At 43.8% G+C, this 19,506-nt stretch overlaps 1 protein-coding gene across 2 annotated transcripts in view; it reads right to left on the reverse strand.

Moving 5' to 3' along the window:
• Positions 1 to 19,506, reverse strand: part of BMP1 (bone morphogenetic protein 1) — a 56,435-nt gene that overhangs the window by 10,538 nt on the left and 26,391 nt on the right. For both annotated transcript variants that reach the window (XM_069075709.1, XM_069075710.1), the window contains exons 9-15: positions 10,442 to 10,544; positions 9,289 to 9,405; positions 7,913 to 8,058; positions 7,451 to 7,646; positions 5,445 to 5,570; positions 4,902 to 5,062; positions 2,886 to 3,066 (exon numbers count right to left, since the gene is read on the reverse strand). In XM_069075709.1, the coding sequence (XP_068931810.1) occupies positions 2,886 to 3,066; positions 4,902 to 5,062; positions 5,445 to 5,570; positions 7,451 to 7,646; positions 7,913 to 8,058; positions 9,289 to 9,405; positions 10,442 to 10,544 (1,030 nt within the window). The remainder of the gene's footprint in view (positions 1 to 2,885; positions 3,067 to 4,901; positions 5,063 to 5,444; positions 5,571 to 7,450; positions 7,647 to 7,912; positions 8,059 to 9,288; positions 9,406 to 10,441; positions 10,545 to 19,506) is intronic.

Raw genomic sequence — 19,506 nt, forward strand, 5'->3', positions numbered from 1 at the left:
TCTCTCTCTCTCTCTCTGTCTCTCTCTCTCTCACCTCTCTCACACACACATACACACACACACACATCCCAAGAGAAAAAAACAAGGGGAAGAACCAAGGATTGTCAAACTGCCCCTTAGTAACCAGGTTGCCAAGTGAGGATCCACTTGCAATCCCATGGCTGGAAAGGGTCAGCAGGCTCTCAGGCCACGAATCTGGAGACCCTGGGATACCAATCCTCTCTTAAAGTTAGAGGGGTGCCTCATGGCTGGAGCAGACAGAAGGGGAAGTTATCAGGAAGCAACTCTGTCCTCCCAAAGGCACTGGTGCTCAGAGACAAAAGAGTGCAAAAGGGATGCCCTCCAAAGTTAATAGGACAGAGAACCCTCCAGCACCACAAAGGGGTAGTTTTTATATAACCATTCAACTCTGACTGTGGGCTCAGCTTTCATCTCCTGGGGACTCTTGCTCAGGCAAAGTAATAATGGGAGAACTCCTAGGCAGAGAATCTGATGTCTTACAGAAGGAACTTCAGAAAACAAATGTGGTATCAAGAGGGGGGGCTCCCTGAGGTTTTATCATAGGAAGAAATTTACAGAAACCTTTGGGCTCATTTCCTAGACCCTGAAGGCTTCCAGGCTCAAGGAAAAGGAAGGAAGATGTACTTTTAGGGGACTCTTGATTCTTCTTATTTTCTACTGTCAAACTGATTTGGAGGGCAGTCAGGAAAGCTAGGTCCCATGGGGCCTATGAGATTTAGCATGTGTTGGGACTCTGTCCTGGGATATGGGGATGAGAGGGAGCCCCACCTCTGAGCCAAGGAAGGGAAACGGTGGGATGTCAAGGGCAAAGGGAGGATGGACATGTGCCTGAAGGAGAAGACACCACTCACCCTGCAGTGCCTGCAAGCCCCTTGGCATCTTGCTTGGCTGAGAGTGAACTGAAATTCTTCCAGGGTCTTCTGCTTCTTAGCCTAGGGTCTCCTCGTGAGTGTCCGAATGGTTCAAAGAGCCCCAGTCCTGGGGTTCCAAAGGCAGACACCCCATGCTCCCAGCACCAAAAGAAGAGCCCTCCAGCCAAGGCTCTTCAGCAGGTCTCTTGCACCCACAGGCAGGGTGGGACATCACTGAGCTGAAGGAAGCCATCCGTGGGCTGGCCACCCTTGGCAATTCAGGCCTAATGGATTTGGGTTTTAAGAATACCCTTTCCCCCATTTTGTAAGACCACAGTAATAGAAATGCAGAGAGAGACAAGAGTAAGCAGGTAATGGTTTTTCCCTAGGGCCACGTCATCCCTTGAGTGGGTGCAATGTCACTTCTGGCCACTTCCATTAGGCATCACGCACCAGCACAGGGACATGTGGTTTGGATAGGAAAAGAATTTGGTCCATATTGCATTAACGGGAATCTTAGCAAGCAAAAGGAAAGGGGAGGGGGATGGGAAATGGAGAATTCTTCAAGCAGAGCGGTGGAGCTGGCAATGCCAAGCGGGACAGGATGGAAGAAGCAGGTGCATGGTGGCTAGGGTGGGGGGAGGGGCAGGCAGGGGTGGGGGAACTCCAGGAACGGAGAAATCAACTGGTGCTGTTGGAGAATGCAGTGCACTGGGGCTTACGGCAAGGAGGCAGGAAGGCACAGGATTGGGGTAGGGATGGACAAAGGGAATATGGCTAGTGTAGGGGGATGGGGCCGGAGGAGCAGACAATATCTCTCTGGACACCTGCCCTCGCCTCTCCCCTTTCCCATAAGGCACTGCACAGGGTGTTTACCGGCTTGGATTTCCAAGTCCTCTTATTTAGGCAGGGAGTGGGTGGTGGGAAAAGATGGATATAGAGGAAAGATGAAAACTGCCTGTGGGCCCAAGTCCAGGGGCTCTAAGCCACATGAGCCTCTCTACCCTTGAGCACCTTTAGGATATTCCATACAATTTAGCCCCAGATGATCATATGGCGTTTTCTACTGTTTTCTGCTTCCTATGTGTCTGTCTCGTTTCCTCATGAGACTGCCAGCTCTTTGGGACCAGAATCATGTCTTACACTTCTGCTCTACCAGCTCCAAAAGGCAGCTAGCCCAGGATGGAGCACGCAGCAGTGACTCACCAAATACTTATTGATTAACTGAAAAGCTGGGGGTGGGGGTGGGGCAAGCATCCCTATCTCCCAGCAAGGGGACAGATCCTATAGACTGGCCCGAAACAGAAGGATATAAAAGGAACAAGGACAGTGCTTGTAAGCATTTAATCAATATTTGCTATTGTGATGAGTCTTAATCTGACTCTCCCTCAATTGTGGACAGAATGGGGACAGGGAATGTTTTATGTTAGGGTGGAGATGTCTAATTATTCCTTCCCCCCCTCCCATTCAGGGCCTGCGATTTCATCAGTGCAGGGAACTCTCCAATAGTGCAAATTCCCAGCTCATCCATAATTTAAAACCTTAAAGAGTTCTTTGGGACAGTGAGAGGTTAAGTGTCCCATAGCCTGTATGTGGCAGGGGTAAGGCTTGTACCTAGTCTTTCTGACTCCAAGACCAATCCTCTGGCAACACTACCACACTGCCTCTCTATTCTTTCTTAAGTCCCTGTAATGAACCAGCCCCGCCTGCATGGAGTTTGGCAAGTAGCCTGACCACCAGCCAAGGTGCTGACCTGTTGCCCAAAGCCTCTAGAGAACATCAGCTCTAAAAGGCACATGGGGGTGAAAGGGCTGACTACATCTGGAGGGGTGGGGGGCAGGAAAGTCAAACTAGTGGGGCTCTTGACCATGAGAGCTCAAAGACAGTCTGTCGTCTCTACCCTAGGTGGGGGCCAAGGGATCCCAGGGGAAAAGGAGGGATAAGAGCTGCACCCTCTAGGCATGATGGGGGAAGCACCATGTTGGATCCCGGGGCAGGTGATGCCAGTGTTACCTGAGAAGAAGTGGGCCTTGAAGCCCTTCTTGGAGACCGTGTTGTCTGACTTGAACTCCACGCGCATGTTGTTGTACTGGGAGGTTATCACTTCAGGTTTTTCAGCACCACAGAACTTGCCATGAAGTTTTGAATCCGCAGTCAGTCCACTCCTCACCTCCACAAAGTCATACTTACATACCTGTCCCGATGGGTACAGCTCAGGTCCCACTTCTAAGGAAGCCACCCTCCCCTAACTTATCCAGCTGCCATTGAACTATTCATGCTCTGAACCACGAGGATGGGTTCTTAACTTGAGGTCCACAGACACCCCCTCCACCTAAGGGGTCCAGGAGTTGAGGTCAGGGAGTACATGAACTCAGATGGGAAAAACAATCGCATCTTTTATTTTCATTAACCTTTAATTGAAATTCAGCATTTCCTTCAAATATTTAAAAACATGATTTTGAGAAAGGGGTCCAAAGTGAAAAGTCTCTGCCCTAGAAAGCATCTGGACCCCAAACAAGGACTAAAATTACCGTCTTATTTAAAAGGTGTTTCATGAGTGCTAATTCTGGTCTTTTTCTAAACAGAATCATAAGATTTCAAAGCTAGTCCTTTTTCCCCTAGTTCTGGAGATCAAAGGATCTGAATTCAAATCCCATCTCTGATATTTATTTGTGCTACCATTTTACATTCCCATTTTACAAATGAGGAAACTGACAAGGAGGAGGTTTAAGTGACTTGCACACTATTATGCAGCTAGGAATTGTCTGATTTGAACTCAGGCCTGCCCTGTCCACGCGGCCACCTAGCTGCCTTGATATATACAAACTATGCATGTATGTTATATGAAATCTGTCAATGACAAAAGGGGGTGGTTAGAAGAGCTTTCCAAAAGCTGTAGGCAGAGGGGACATAACCCTCCTTGGCTGCACCCTGGGGATGGAGTAAAGCCTCATAATACCCAGGGCACTGCAATGAATGTAAATCCTATAAGACAGAAGTAAGACACCCACTTGTGAGGTGACTGGTACTATTGGCAGAAGACTCATGATTCACAGTTGACCAGAACTGAATATAAATCAGCAATTTAAAAAAATCACAATTGAGAGAATGAGCTACATTATCAGAAGTGTTAAAACATTAAGAGTCGGTACACAAACTTTGCAGATGCAGTGGTGTGCTGGTATAAGGGTGTAACAACCGGCTCTCTGGGTGGGGCCAGGGAAGGAAATGTACATTGTAGGCACTTGTAAGTTTGATCTGCATGATTATTTTTTTTCCCATCATTTTTAAAAGTCTAGAAATTAACAAAACAAAAAATAAGCTCTGACATATAGTTTCTGATTTCCAAGGTGTAAATGCTCACAATGAAAATTTAACAATCAGTTCTTGGTAGCTGATTCAAGTTAGCTCTAGCATAGCACTGCTTACACCCTCATGAAAATAAAATATCCAGGTTTGTTATTGATATTTTAAAAAATTAGACAGAAAGACTAACTTCCTGACTATAGGGGGATCCCCAGGATTCTACTACCTTGTCTTTGGGAGTTGATCGCTAAAGTTCTGATTTATCAGCAACAAAAATTAAGCATAGAGTACTGTATCTGAGCCTAGAAAAGACAGGCGGACAGAGAGTGCACCCATGGTTTCACCAGTCTAGGGAGCTCCCAGGTGAGAACACTCCCTTTGCCAAAGTAGGTTGGCATTTTCTGCAACTTATAATAGTCTTAAAGAGTTGACTAGAGCATGGAGAGGTTGTGACTTGCTGGGGTCACACAGCCAGTGTCAGTAGTGGCAAGATTCAAACCTAGGACCTCCTGGCTCTGAGTCTAGCTCCATATCCACTCAGCAATGTTCCCTTTCTGAGGCTATGGAGATAAATAAGGCCTCCTTCCCTCACCCTCTTCAGAACCAAGGAGGAGGTAAAGGAGAGAAGAGTGAGAGATGGAACACAAGAAGTCTATGGGAATGGAAGAATGGGGCATGACTTCTTTGCCCTCTCCTGGCCCAAGCACAGGAGCTGGTACTTACATCATTTCCCTCTGTCTCAAAGAAGTCAAATTGTAGGGAGATTCGGTACTGGGTAGGTGCCACAAGCTGCCAGATACAGTTCTTGTTGGGAGGGTATTCCTTGGGCCAGCCTGGGCTGGTGATCGAGCCATTGAGTTTGGTAAGGAAACCGCCGCAGGCAGCTGTGGAGTCGGGAATATGGGAGAGTGGGGTTAGAGAGGGCATCATATGCCAAGGGTTACTGGTCTGGGAATGGGGAAGGAGACAGGGTAGGCCTAGCCTGGGCATGACTGAGAAGCTGGCTGCCCAAAGGGAAATGCCCAGTGGCTCCACAAGCCCAGACAGGCAGGACTGGAGGAGGACAGGGCCGTGGTGGAGGGGTTCAGGGGCAAGGCAGAAACTTCAGGAGCTTCTACATAGCAGGGTAGACCAAGCTCCCATGTCTTCAAGGAAAGAACTTACTTCTCCAAGGGGTGTCAGGAATGACCACTGATAACGAGTTAATGTCTGGGCATCAGAAGGAGGAGAGATTGGCAGAGAAGGCGCTAACAGGGCACTGCTCACCTTCACAGCGGCGTTTGTCTGGAGCCAGCTCATAGCCTGGGTCACAGCTGCATTTATAACTGCCCAGAGTGTTGAGACAACGCTGTTCACAGCCCCCTCGGTTGGGTCGGGAGCACTCGTCCACTTCTGGTTGGGAAAGGAAGCAGAGCTGAGGCTTAAAGCTTGGAACTGAGGCCCCCACCTGCGAGGCTGTGGAGAAGCTTTCAGACCCAGGCCTCTTCTGGACCCTTCCAAATCCAAGTTCATCATTCCTTTTTGTGAGGTAAGCTCTTCCCTCACTTCTCCACCCTACTTTCCTGTGCTCGGGAGGGCAGATGGTCCTCACTGGCTTATCACACAAGCCCAAGAATTACATCTAATAGGAGGCAGGGTGGACAGAAATGGAGAGCTAGGGTCCTGCAGCTCCCCCATAGGAAAACACAGGAATCCCTTAAGGCCAAAGGTCCTTACCTTTGTGTGCGCCAGGGACCCTTCTCACAGTGATGTTTTTAAATGCATAAAATCAAGTACATAACATTACAAAGAAAATCAAAGTTTTCTTTGAGTGAATATAAAGATGGAATTTTTCCCCATCCAAGCCCATGAACTCCTGTTGCTTAAAGGCATAGTGATGAGGGTAGTAGGTACCAGAGAGTGAAACAAAGAAATTATATGTGTGTACACATATGTGCGTATTTGTGTGTACATTGTGTGTGCCTTGTGTATGAATTATGTGTGTGTGTGTGTGTCTAATTTAGGGGCACTGACCATTCAGGAAACTTTCCCTAACCCCCCTAACCATAATGATCTCTACTTCCTCTGAATTAGAATACTGAGTGTACCAGTCAGGTGGCACTGAGCATATCCTGCCCTGAGAGGAGGTGTGGTAGAGTGGAAAGGGTGCTGGGCTTGGAGTCAGAGGACCCCTGAACTGAAATCTCACCCCTGACAGTCATCTGCTGTGTGCCCATGGACAAGTCTCCAACCCTCTCTGAGCACCATAACAGTACAGTGGGGATAAATGTACCTTCAGTACTAACCTCATGAGGTTGTCATGTGGAATAAATGTGTGTATGTAAAGCCCTTGGTAAACATCAATGACCTATACACATGGTGTCCCAAAAGTCTTAGTGAAATTAAAGCTTTAATAGCTACTCACTTTATCTGGTTTTAAGCTAGTAAAGCTTCAGTAAGCTATTAATGCTAAGACTTTTGGGACACCCTGTAAAAATGTCAATTATTTTTATTATGTCTTATACCATTTGACATTTGTATTATTGGTTAACTTTTCGCTGTGCATGTCTTGACTCCCCATCTAGAGACTGAATTTCTTGAGGGTGTGGACTGTGTGTTACATTTCTCATGTGTCAATCTGATTTAGCAAAGATGTATTTAGGACCTACTATGTGCAAGGCCCTGTGTCGATCAGGTTCTGGAAATACAATGATGAAAAGCAACATGGTTTCTGCCTTCAAGGAGTTTATAATCTTAGAGGGAGATGACAGGTCAACACAGAGAGCTGTGGAATGTTAAAAATGGTTAAGTGCCTAAGAGAGATCTAACAAGTTATTGGAGAGATTTCCTTTCCCCACCCTCAGCCCTGATGCCTATCACAGTGCTGAGTACATAGCTGTTCTTCAATAAATATTCAATGAACGAATGAAGAAAAGACCAAATAAAAGAGGTAGATATATGGGTATTGTAGAGACTGATGGACAATGGGGGAGTTCAGTGAGGAAGAAACAATTGTAACTCAAATTTCTTTTTCTTTTGAGGGGGGAAGGCAAGGCAATTGGGGTTAAATGACTTGCCCAAGGTCACATAGCTAGTTAAGTGTCAAGTGTCTGAGACTGGATTTCAACTCAGGTCCTCCTGACTTCAGGGCCAATGCTCTATTCATTGCCCCATAATAAATTTCTGTAGCACTTTAATGTTATCTCATTTGTTCCTTACAACAACCCAGGAAGGTAGTAGGCATTCTAGAAATGGGCACTGCAGGGGGTGGGTGGATGAAAGGAAGGAGGCACCTTTGAAAAAGTTGACAGCGAAGCCGGCCTTGTTGATGGAGCCATCAGAGACAAACTTGAGCCAGAGACGGCTGGATGTACTTTTGATGTCATCTGGTTTCTCATAGCCGCAGTATCGTCCAATGAGGGTGCTGGTCTCACTGTGTCCATCCCGTACCTCCAAGTAGTCATAGGCACAGCTATCATGGCGTTCGATCTGGAGGGGAGACAAAGGGCAGAAGCTGGGTTGGGAAGAGGAGTTTCCAGCTGCCATAGGATCCTACCCCAGCTAGGCCGCTGGAGAGGTAGGAAAGGTAGACTTGAAAATATGAAGAGGGCAAGAAAGGAGTTGATCAAAAGAACTGGGGGAGAGTAGTTGGGCACTGATTGCCTAAAGAGACAGAGAAAGAGGAGCCAGTGATATGTAGGTTTAGAGGACTATCGTTTCCCCCAATTAGGATGGTCCCACATTCAGCACCATACCTCAAAAGACTGGAAAGTAAGCCCCACATGGAAGCCTTCAGACACCTGGATCCTCCAAATACAGACTTTGCTGGGTCGGTAGTCATCTGGGTAATTGGGTGACTGAATATGGCCATTGTCCTTCTTTACATCACCCCCACAGATGGCTGCAAACAGTACGGGTGGGGGAAGTCAGAGTAATGGTGGAGAGGACCTCATTCTATCGGGGGGGGGGGGGGGTTTGACCTTCCTCACCTTCCTGGATTCTCAGGATTCATGGTAATTCCCTACTCTGCTGGACTGGACTCCTCCCCTTTCTGGCTTTCCCCATTCTCCAGTTCCTGACATTTGTAGAGTTCTGATGTCTCCTGGATTCTCTTCATAATCCTATTCTTTTCCTTCCACTGTTCCACATATTTCTCTTCTATCTTCCTTTAATTTTCATCCACTCCAACTTTTCCTACACCTCTGTCTAATTCCATTCTCCATTTGTTTTCTCTTAGGGTTCTGCCTACTGCATTGCCCCTTTCCCTAAGGCAAAGTGGCTCCTTAATACTCCCTGTTAATGAGGACCAAATTCTCAAATTCTCTGTTTGGCTTTTAACTCGTACAACCCTGCCCCTTCCTACCTTTCCCATCTTCTTCCACTTCCCTCCCTTCCAGATACTCCAGGATCCAGCAACACTGGCCTTCCTTTGGTTCCTCTCACATTAGACTCTACCTCCAAATTCTGTCTTTGCATCAGTTCTTCCCCATGCCTGAAATGTTCTCCTTCTTTAACTCTGTCTCCTGTTTTCCTTCACTTACTTCCAGACACAGCTCAAATCCTACTTTCTGCAGATCTTTCCCAGTTTCCCCAGCCCCCTACCCCAGCTAGAACCTTCCCTCTGAGATTACCTTCCATTTACACTTTGTATGGACAATTTCTGGCATGTTTTCTCATTAGCCTGTAAGCTCCTTGAGGGCAGGGACCTTGTTTTTTTCCTTCCATCTCCTCCCCCATATAACCAGCTGAGTTGTTTCAGTCATGTCTGACTCTTTGTGACCCCATTTTTGGGGAGTTTTCTTGGCAAGGAGACTGGAATGGTTTGCCATTTCCTTCTATAAAATATGAGCTATAAAATAGTTCATTTTATAGATGAGGAAACTGAGGCAAACAAGGCTACATAATTTGCCCAGGGTCACATAGCTAGTGATGCCAGATTTGAACTCAGGTTTTTCTGGTTCCAAGCCCAGTGTTCTATCCACTGCTCCAATTGGCTGCCCCATATAACCAGTGCTTAGCACATAGCGCTTGGTAAATGCTTATTGACCAAGTTCAATTTAAGAGGGCAAGGACAATGCACTCTCTTTACACCCAGGCCTTATTGACCCCACAGCACATTCCCCTTGAATACCTTCATAAACAGCAAAGAAGCCTTTCCCAACCCAATTGCTACTGCTTCGGAACTCCACCCAGAGGCGGCTATCAGTGGAGACGATGGGTTCTGGGAGTTTGTTCCCACAGAACCTTCCTGTAGGCAGGGAAAGGTAGGGAGAGGCATGAGAATAGCACAGATGAATCCATCTAGAAATCCGGTGTAGCTAAAGCAGGAGTACAGAGGAGGGTACAATGAGGGACTCTTTAATATGACAAAGGTAATGGCACATGTTTGCAATATCAGAAAATCCCACCATCCATAGCCTGGATATGTTTGCTTTATGATGCCATGTCCCATGTGTCACAGGGAAAACTTAACTTCTCTTATAGATTGCAACACGGAGACACGAATTTCTTTTTTTTTTCTTTCAAGCAAACAGAGGTTAAATGACTTGCTCAAACTCACATAACTAGTAAGTATCTGAGTTTAGATTTGAACTCAGGTCTTCCTAATTCCATGACCAGTACACTATCCACTGAGCCAACTGAGATACACCTTTCAAGCCTTGCCTGGGGCAGCAGACACCCCAGGTGCCATCCCTACCCTAGTCCTGACCCGATCTCTACTTGGTGTCCTTTTTTCTCAGGCTCCTTTCTGTCATTGGACCATGTACATAACCATGCGCAATCATGCCAAATTTCCTTCCCTTCCACAAACTGCAAAACTGTGATCCAGACCCTGGACCTGGGGCAATCACATCAAGGTTCACAGATACAACAACAAACAAGTGGTCAGGTTTTTTCCTTCTTATCTTATCTCTGCTCCAAAGCTGTCACTACACTGACAGGCAGGCCAGGGAGACGTGATTACCCGCCTTTGCAGATGATGTCCACAAAGGTTTAGGGATTTCCTTAAGGTCACAGAGCAGAGCCGGGATTAGAATCCAAGGCTTATGCCTCTGATTCCACGGTTCATGCTTGTAGAGCATATTGATGAGAATGTTTGGAACTGTGTGTGTAGAAAGGCTTAAGGGAAATTATGAAGAAAGAAGTGGGTAGTTCTCAGAACAGAGGGTAGAAGTCATAATAACAACCACCAGCATTTATACAGCACTTTAGTGTTTTCAAAGTGCTTTACATAGGTTATCTCATTTGACCATGATGCCTAGAGCAGGGTAGGACACAGTTACCTCGGAGGGGAGCTTTTCTCCAAAACCCGTCTCTAACCTCTACGTAGTCGTACCAGCACAGCCGGCTGCGGTATAAATCCAGGGAAGTAAAATTCAGAAGGATCTGTTAGGGAAAAAGAGGAAGGTGAAAGGCCACATTACTTCTGGTGCCATCCCCTGTAATGGGTGGGGAATCTGTAGACTCGAGGTCATATGTGGGCCCTCTAGGTCCTCAACTGTGGCCCTTTGACCAAATCCAAACTTCACAGAACAATTTTCTGTAATAAAAGAATTTATTGGGGCGGCTAGGTGGCGCATTGAGTAAAGCGCCGGCCCTGGAGTCGGGAGGACCTGAGTTTGGTTCCGGCCTGAGACACAATACCCACACAAAAATACTAGCCACGTAACCTTGGGCAAGTTACTTAACCCCAATTGCCCTCCAAAAGGCAAAAAAAAAAAAAATTTATTCTGTAAAACTCAAACTCGGTCAAAACTTTGGACCCAAGTCCAAAACTTGGACTCAGTAAAATTTGGACTTAGGACCAAGAAGGCCTCATGTGGCCTTGAGTCCCAGGTTCTCCACTGCTACTATATCTTCCCCCAACCAGCTTCCTCACCATATCATGTCCCACCCACCAGCTGAATAGCCTTTGGTCTTGTGGGGCTCAAGAAAAGACCTCCTGCTCTAAAGCTCCCAACATGCCAAATATCTCTCTGTCTCTCTATCTCCGTCTCTATCATCTATCTATCTATCTATCTATCTATCTATCTATCTATCTATCTATCTATCTATCTATCTATCTATCTATCTATCTATCTATCTATCCTAAAGCAGTGGTGCCAAACTCAAAAAGAAAACAATACATAAGGATTACTACAAGTCACATATTGACTCTGTTCAGTCATTTCAGTCATGTTCGACACTTCATGATCCCATCTGTGGTTTTCTTGGCAGAGATACTGGAGTGGTTTGCCATTTCCTTCTCCGGTTCATTTTACAGATGAGGAAACTGAGGCAAACAGGGTTAAGTGACTTGTGCAGGGTCACATGGCCAGTAGGTGTCTGAGGCCAGATTTGAATTCAGGCCTTCCTGGCTCCAGGCCTGGCACTCTATGCACTGCACCACCTAGTTGCCCACATATTAACTTAGAAAACCACAAATTAATATTAGATATGTCATATCGTATTTTGTTTTGTTAAATATTTCCCAAGTACATTTTAATCTGTTTCAGCATCACTTGGCTTGCACTGGGGCAATGCAGACTTCAGGTTGCGTGTCTGACACCTCTATTCAGTAGCACCAGAGGTACCCTCTCACTAAAGGCTTCTGTTCAATGTTCAGTTGACACAACTACTAATACTTTAGTGTGAATCAGCTCATCAGAAAGTATTCCTTGGTGACCAGAGCAGTCCAGGAATAACATGAGAGCACTGGGTGCCTGGGAGAGGAAATGTCCTAGAAAGAGGGAAGAGCATGATGGTGGGATGCTGACAGTCATTCCACAATTACTTTCCTCTCCATAAACTCCATTATTAAGTACCTACTCCATGAAGGCAACTATACTAGACACTACTGAGGGGGTGAGAGTTCATGTGACACCTGGGAGAAATGCACATGAAGACACAACTGAGATAGCACAGCCAGTGATAAGATTCTGATTTTCTGTATGTGTATCACAGAATACTTTCTAGTCCCTAGCACAGGTAGCTCCTAATAAATGCCTGTTGGCTGACTGATTTACTGAATCCATGTCAGATTAGCATAAATAAACATAAAAGCCAAACTTCTAGGGGTAGTGGGAACAATTTCCTTGTCAGCTTTTAGGTAAGTGTTTCCAGGGGGAAAGTATAAGACAGATTAATTTGCCCTGTGATTCAGAAACTATGAGCAGTAAGGGCCTTGACCCAGGGATCCGTAGCATTTTTGCTATATGTCTTCTTTCCAGAGATGGTAGCCCAATTATGAGGGTTTTAAATGTAAACTAATCCTTCAGCTAGTAGTGAGGTGAAAGAATTTGAGGAATGACTCTCTACTCCATCTTATTAGAAAGGATGAAGGGTTCCTGGATAAGAAGAAAGAAATAATTCTACAAGGCTAGTTAGTAACCAAGAAGCAAAATGTACCAGTGGGGAATCAAAGGTAGCATTTGGTGAATGTAAGAATGTAATGCAGGGGACAAAGAGAAGGAGGAGGCAGTAAATCTACCCCCCCTCAAGACTGAGTGGAAGCTCAGTCTGCAGAGCTTTCTCTGTCCACAGAATCCAGACCTTCTGAAGAAGTATCCAGTACCGCCTGGAACACAAAGATACCAGCAAATGAGAAGAATCTGTTGTCCTCTCTGAGAAGAAAGAGATGCATTATGATGGTCTGGGATTCCCTACTTAGATCTGGTGTGCTTATTTCACTTAGGTATCAGAGATGAAACTAACAGGCTGGTAAATATCTTTAAATCTAAACAAATATACTTTAAACTTACCACTTAACCCATTCTTGCTGACTTACATGGGATCAAATGAGTTGTTCAGAAAACAAACTAGCAAACCAAAAACACTGGAATATTTCACTAATAGCTCTGGAGCCAAGGGATGTGGTTTTCTGGATGATGAGTCAAGATAGTAGAAATGACAGGGATAACGGGAAGACCAGAAATTTACTGACCCAATCAATACAGCTTTCTTTTTTTTTTTTGGAGGGCAATTGAGGTTAAGTGACTTGCCCAAGTTCACACAGTTAGTCTTTTTTGTGTGTATGTTAAGTGTCTGAGGCTGGATTTGAACTCAGGTCCTCCTGACTCCAGGGCCAATGTTCTATTCACTACACCACATAGCCGCCCTGTCAATAGAGCTTTCAACTGAAAATTGAAGGAGAGGGGGGAAAAGGCCCAGGTAAAATTATAATGACAAATGGTATGGAGAACAACAGGGATAATGTAGAACACTCCTAACAGAGGAAATGCCTAGTAATTCTCTATAGGAGATGGGGTGAAAAACTATAAGGAAGACAGTTAACTTTAGAATAATACTTAACAGATTTAACTGTCTCTGTCATAGTTAATGAACAGTGTATGGGCAATAACCAAAGTGAATTTGAAATTGTAATATAAACAGGTTGTTGCAATTTCCTGTTATCACTGAGATGATATACTGGGCCTCTGGGTTGGAATAAGGCAAGGTGGGACTGCCATATTTGTTTGAACAGAAAAAGTGGGTAGTATATATACCAAAAAGGTATAGACATCCTGAGGTTCAGAGGGGAAACATGATAGAGGTAAGGATCACAGAAGCAGAAAAGAAGGTTTATATTGTTTTATATTGTTTATAGAAAAAGCTACAGAACCATTAACCTATTATAGTTTACAAAACTGATACAAAAAAACCCCCCAAGATGGTAGCAATAAATAACTTCAATTGTAATGATTTCACCTCTAGTTGAAGGATTAGCTTAAATTTGAAGCTCACATAATTGGGCTATCATCTCAAGAAATAAGACATATATGACAAAAAAACCCTATGGATCCCTGGGTCAAGGCCCTTACTGCTAACACTTCCTGTATCACAAGGTAAATTAATCTATCTTATACTTTTTCTTTGGAAATACTCACAGAGAAGCTGCCAAAGACGCTGTCTGACACATCCATATCTTACTGATAATTTCACCACTTAGAAGGTAGAGGGAGAAATAAAAACACCTGCTACTCTAGATTTAATTTTAAACAATGAGGAAAACTAGTTGGTGATGTGCCAATGACTTTGTGAAGAGAGACGGACCCTTGATTTTAGGAAAGTAGGGTTTTTTTTTAAATAAAGCCCCAGAGAACAGATCCAAAGGCTAAAGATGTCTAAAGAGTAATAAAAAGTTTACCAACCGCAGTTGTGACTATTTCCCAATGAAAAATGAGTCAGGCAGCTGAAGGAACCAACATCATTGCAAGGAAACGCTTGGATTAATTTACATTTTTAACACACATGTTTAAAAGATGAAGGAGGCACATGTAACCAAGGATGAATGCAAAATAGTGACAATGACCAACAACAACATACCAACAACAAGCACGGTGCTTTATATTTCTCAAAGCCCTTTTCTCATGATCACCTTTAGAGGTGGGTTAGTACTACTACCTTGGGTTGTGATAATCATGTAAGGAATGCCAAAGCTCAGAATGAACTTTATTTTTTAAATTTCTAAGGAAAACAACCCCCCCCAAATGACTTTAAAAATATGTTAAGAATTCAAAAAAGAACCAAAAAAAAAAAACAGGAATGGATCTGGGCCTGGTGAAAACACTGGAAAGTTAACAGAGGATACAGCTCAAGGTGTATTTTCTGGCCATTTTCTTTACCAAGGAGAATGACTTCTCCAACCAGATCCAAAAGGATAAGGCAAACATGATTAAAAGTCAACTGAAGCCTGAGATAAGGTGAAGATGGTAAGAGCACATGTCATCATTTTCAACAAGCTCAAGGCTTCAGGCCTAAAGAAATAATATCCCAGAGCACTTAAAGGACTTGCAGATGTGAGAGCACAAAACCACTACTAGCGATGTCTGAGAAATCATGATAGATGGAAAGGGGCCAGAAAATCAGATGGGTAAAAGCTGTTTCAACTTTCAAAATGTGGGAAAAGGTAGATTCTTTAAACTGAAAGCCAGTGATTCTGACGCTGATCTCTAGTAAAATTCTAGGATGATTACTAAACAGATGTTTTACATGCACTTAGAAGCAATGATCCTTAGCAGCCAGTATGAGGTCACCAAGAATAAGTCATGTCAAACTAAAACCATTTTCTTTTTGATTCATTTTCTAGACTTATATACCAGGTAGACTTTTATACCAGGAGATGCTACACACACACACACACACACACACACACACACACACACACACACACACATACACGCAAAATATCTGGATTTTATCAAGGTCATTGAGAAATCCCTTCTGTTTTAGAAGCAGTGGAAAGTAATGGCACTTTCACTAGATGTGGAGTTGGAAGACTAGAGTTCAAGACCTTGCTTTGCCAAGACATATTGTTAACAATAAATGTTACCCTGTCCAAGTCACTTAATCTACCTGAGCCTCAGTTTCCTCATCTCTGACTTGCAGATACTCTCTGTGCTACCTATCTCCCAGGATTGTTTTAAGTCCCATAGGAGTAGAGACAACATCTTACTTATCTTATTTGTAGCTCTTTCAGAGCCAAATACAGTGTTCTGAACATAGTTGGTACTTCATTTTGACTCAGATCAATTATTAGGCTACTGCTTAATAAATGTAAACTTCTAGAAGGCAACGACTGTTTTTTTTATGTTTTTGTATACTCAGTGCCTAGCACTGTGTCTTACATTAAACACAAACTAGATGTTTAAGCACATTCATTGAAGTGAGCTACTTTGAGCCTACTAGGAACACTGCACTATACTATATCCTGGAGATACCAAAAACACAAAAACAAAAAAATAATCTCATTCCCTTGGGGGCAACATAGATAGAGAGTAGAAAAATGAGTCAGGAAGACTTGGGTTCAGATCCTGCTTCAGATACTAGCTGTTCAAATCTAGGCAAGTCATTTAAAAATCTATCTATCTCAGTTTCCTCATCTGTAAAATGGGGATAAGAATACCACCAACTTCCCAGGATTGTTGTAAAGATCAAATGAGATAACAATTGTAAAGCACTTTGCAAACTTTAAAGCACTGTATAAATGCTAGTTGCTGCTGCTGCTGCTACTACTACTACTACTACTACTACTACTACTACTGCTACTATTACAACTATAACTCCTCCTCCTCTTCCTCCTCCTCCTACTGGAATTCACTTAATAAAAGGTTATTGAATGAAAGAATGAATAAATGGCAAAGCACAATACAAATGTAAGTTAATGTTATTATTATTATTATTATTATATTTTATGGGCAAGATGAGTTGGGTGATAGCACACATAGGTAAATTGTCTGAACAACCAAAGAACAGTGATCTAAGTTGATGGCAACCTGAAGGGAAGTCGACATCTATATGCAATAAAAGCTCTCTGTTCTTGGATCTGTCCTTGACCAACATTTTGGCCAAGGATTAGGGTTAAGGTATATTCAGTTCACATCAGCAATCATTTACAGAGCCATTAAGTAATCATTTACAGAACCATAACAAGGAATTCTGGCACCCATGAAAATTCACTTGAGCAGAGTGAAAGTGAGCATTCCCCAAAGAATCTGGCCTGTGCCCCAAAGAGAGCTGTGACAGAAGTCAGAAGGGCTTCTGGAAAGACAGTCTGACCTTAAGTACTGCCCCTCCCTCTCTCTTCCCACCCTCTATGGCCCGCAACCTCACTACCTCACTCTCCTGAGCCCTCTGCTCCAGGCCTTGACACTAACACCTCTGTCTTCAACTATTTCGTTCCCAGGTGAAAGAGAGCCTGGTGGCCTCAAAGCTAAGTCTGGAATGAAACTAAGGATTCTAAGGGGTGTGACTAAGAGAGGGAAATGTATTTTAGCAACAACAGACAGCTTGCACAAAAGACGTGGAGGTAGGAGAGGGACCACTGAGCTCAAGGAAAGCAAGTTTGGATGGAATGTAGAGTTCATGGTAGGAATAATGTAAAATAAGTATGGAAAGGGAGACTGGAGCCCAATGGCGAAGGGCTCTAAATGCCAAGCAAATGATTTTGCATTTTATCTTAGAGGCCAGTAAGGGAGCCAGTAAGGGGTCTTGATCAGGGAATGACATAGTAAGAGCCATGCTTTAGATATATTATTTTTGTAGTTCTGTAGAGGATGGATCATAAAGGAATGAGAATGGAAGTAAAGGCACCACTTAGGAGGATATTTCAGTAGCCTAGGTCGGAGAAAAGGGATGAGGAGGAGGGTGGTAGTTATATGAGTGGAGAGAAGGGGAAAGATCTCTTGCCGAGATATTGTGAAGGTAGAATCTAGGACTTGGCAACTGATTGAATGGAAAGTAGGGATGAGAAAAAGAGGAGAGCTGAGGTTGAAAATCTCAGTGACTTGGAAGGACCAGGGTGCTTTCAATAGAAATAGACAAGTTCAAAAAGGCGTGGTAGATTTGGGGTAAAAGATTATGAATTCCATCTTGAACATGTCAGGTTTGAGATATCTGTACAATGCAAGGGAGAATTTGCGACATAGGATGAAAACAAATTGTGGTATGTGAATGTAATGGAACATCATTATGCTATAAGAAACTACAAATCTAAAAAATTTAGAGAAATTTGGGAAGACTTGTATGAACTGATACAGAGTGAAATAAGTAGAACCAAAAGGACAAGTTAGAAAAGAAACACAGTAACATAAAACAACAACAGCACAGTATTAAAAGGTATCAGAGCTGTGTATGATCAATGCTGTGGCCAATATTGACTTCAGAGGATGGACAATGTAAAAAACCTCCTCCTCTTGATACAGAGGTGATGGATACAAGGTATTCGATGAGGCATATGTTGTCATACATATCCCATTTTGATACAAGGGAAAGTTCTACTGTGTATGTGTATATGAGCACGTGTGCCTTCTGGTCATTTGGAAGGGACAATGATTTTTTAAAAGGCATTGTCAAAACATTTTATTAAACAGAGAATGTCAAGAAAAAGAAGGCTAGAAAGTCAAAAGGCCTGGAAATCATGTCATTTGAGGAAGAACTGAAGGAACTGGAGAAGAGAAGGTTGAAAGGATGTATATGATCATAGGGTTGCTAGCTGATTTCAAATATCTTCAGGGATGTTGTAGGAAAGAGAACATGAATATGTTCTGTGCTGCTCCACGGGGCAGAACGCAGACCAGGAGACTGGTTGGAAGTTATGGGGAGAGAGAGAGATCCTGTTTGAATAGAAAGAAGAACTTTCTAACAAATTAAAAGCATTCGACAATGAAGTTGCCACAATGCAGCAATGAACTTCCTATCAGTGTTTAAGAGGAGGCTGGATGACGCTATCAGGGATGTTGTAATTAGGAGTCTTGTATGGAGAGGGAGGATGGGTCAGATGACCTCTGAGTTCCCTTTTCCGTGTTAAGATGCCAGGATTCTATGAGACTGGTACCATTGAGAACACGGGGGGCTATGGAATATAGAGGCCTACCCCTGCCTCTACCTCAAAGAAAAGGGAGGCTTCTAATGAGGCTCTGGAGGATGAACACAAGCTGCACAAGTTTGGCCAAGGCTGGCCTTAACCATGACCACTCCTAGTCCCAAAGAAACAGCTAACAGAGGCATAGAATTGAAGAAGGAGCTGACTCACAAGAAGGAAGGGGGAATTGAAAGCTGAAATGTCTCTCTGGGGAAGAAGAAACTGACTTAGCAAATGAAAGGGAGGAAAAAGGGAAGGGAGAAAGGTATATAATACCTACATATAGTTATCAAGTGCCTACTCCATACAAAGAGAAAAGCAGGAGAGAGGCAAATGTGAAAGTGTTGCTTTACTTGTTTAATTGTGCTGGCCATAGTTCAACTCTTCATGACCCCCACTGACCATATTGTCCATGGAGTTTTCTTGGCAAAGACACTGGAGTGGTTTGCCATTTCCTTTTCTAGTGGGCTAAGGCAAACAGAGGTTAAGTGACCTGTCCAGGGTCACACAGCTAGTGTCTGAGGCTGGATTTGAACTCAAGTCTTCCTGACTCCAGGCCCAGGGCTCTATCTACTAAGCCATCTAATTGCTTAACTACCTGAATGTTAATAATGTAGCCATTCCAGTGGCCATTAGAAGGTTCTTTGTTTGTACGTATGTTTTTTAATTTGAATAATGTACCCCTATGTTTTGTGGGATTTAACTGATGACCACTTGGATAGTTCTGATAGACCCTGAAGAGTGGGAATACAGTCCTTTGGAGAATAACACTCCACTTTTTCCCAAGCAGGGTTAGAAAGATAAGTGGGTGGAAGGGAGGTATAGGTCACTCTGAGTAAATATTTGTAGGCTTTCCTACCCCTGCCTCTACCTCAGTCAGAAACAAGACAAAAACATACTCTAGAGAGAAAAAGGACATATTCTTCTTTAAGGAAAATGCCACAAACAGAGCTATGGAAGGTATTTTTCACATCTGGGGCAAGCAGGAGAAAATATCCCCTCAAATCA

Source organism: Petaurus breviceps, unplaced genomic scaffold (assembly GCF_028583685.1).
Source record: "Petaurus breviceps papuanus isolate PSGF00001 unplaced genomic scaffold, PetGlider_PUasm1.0 90919, whole genome shotgun sequence".
Lineage (NCBI taxonomy): Eukaryota > Metazoa > Chordata > Mammalia > Diprotodontia > Petauridae > Petaurus > Petaurus breviceps.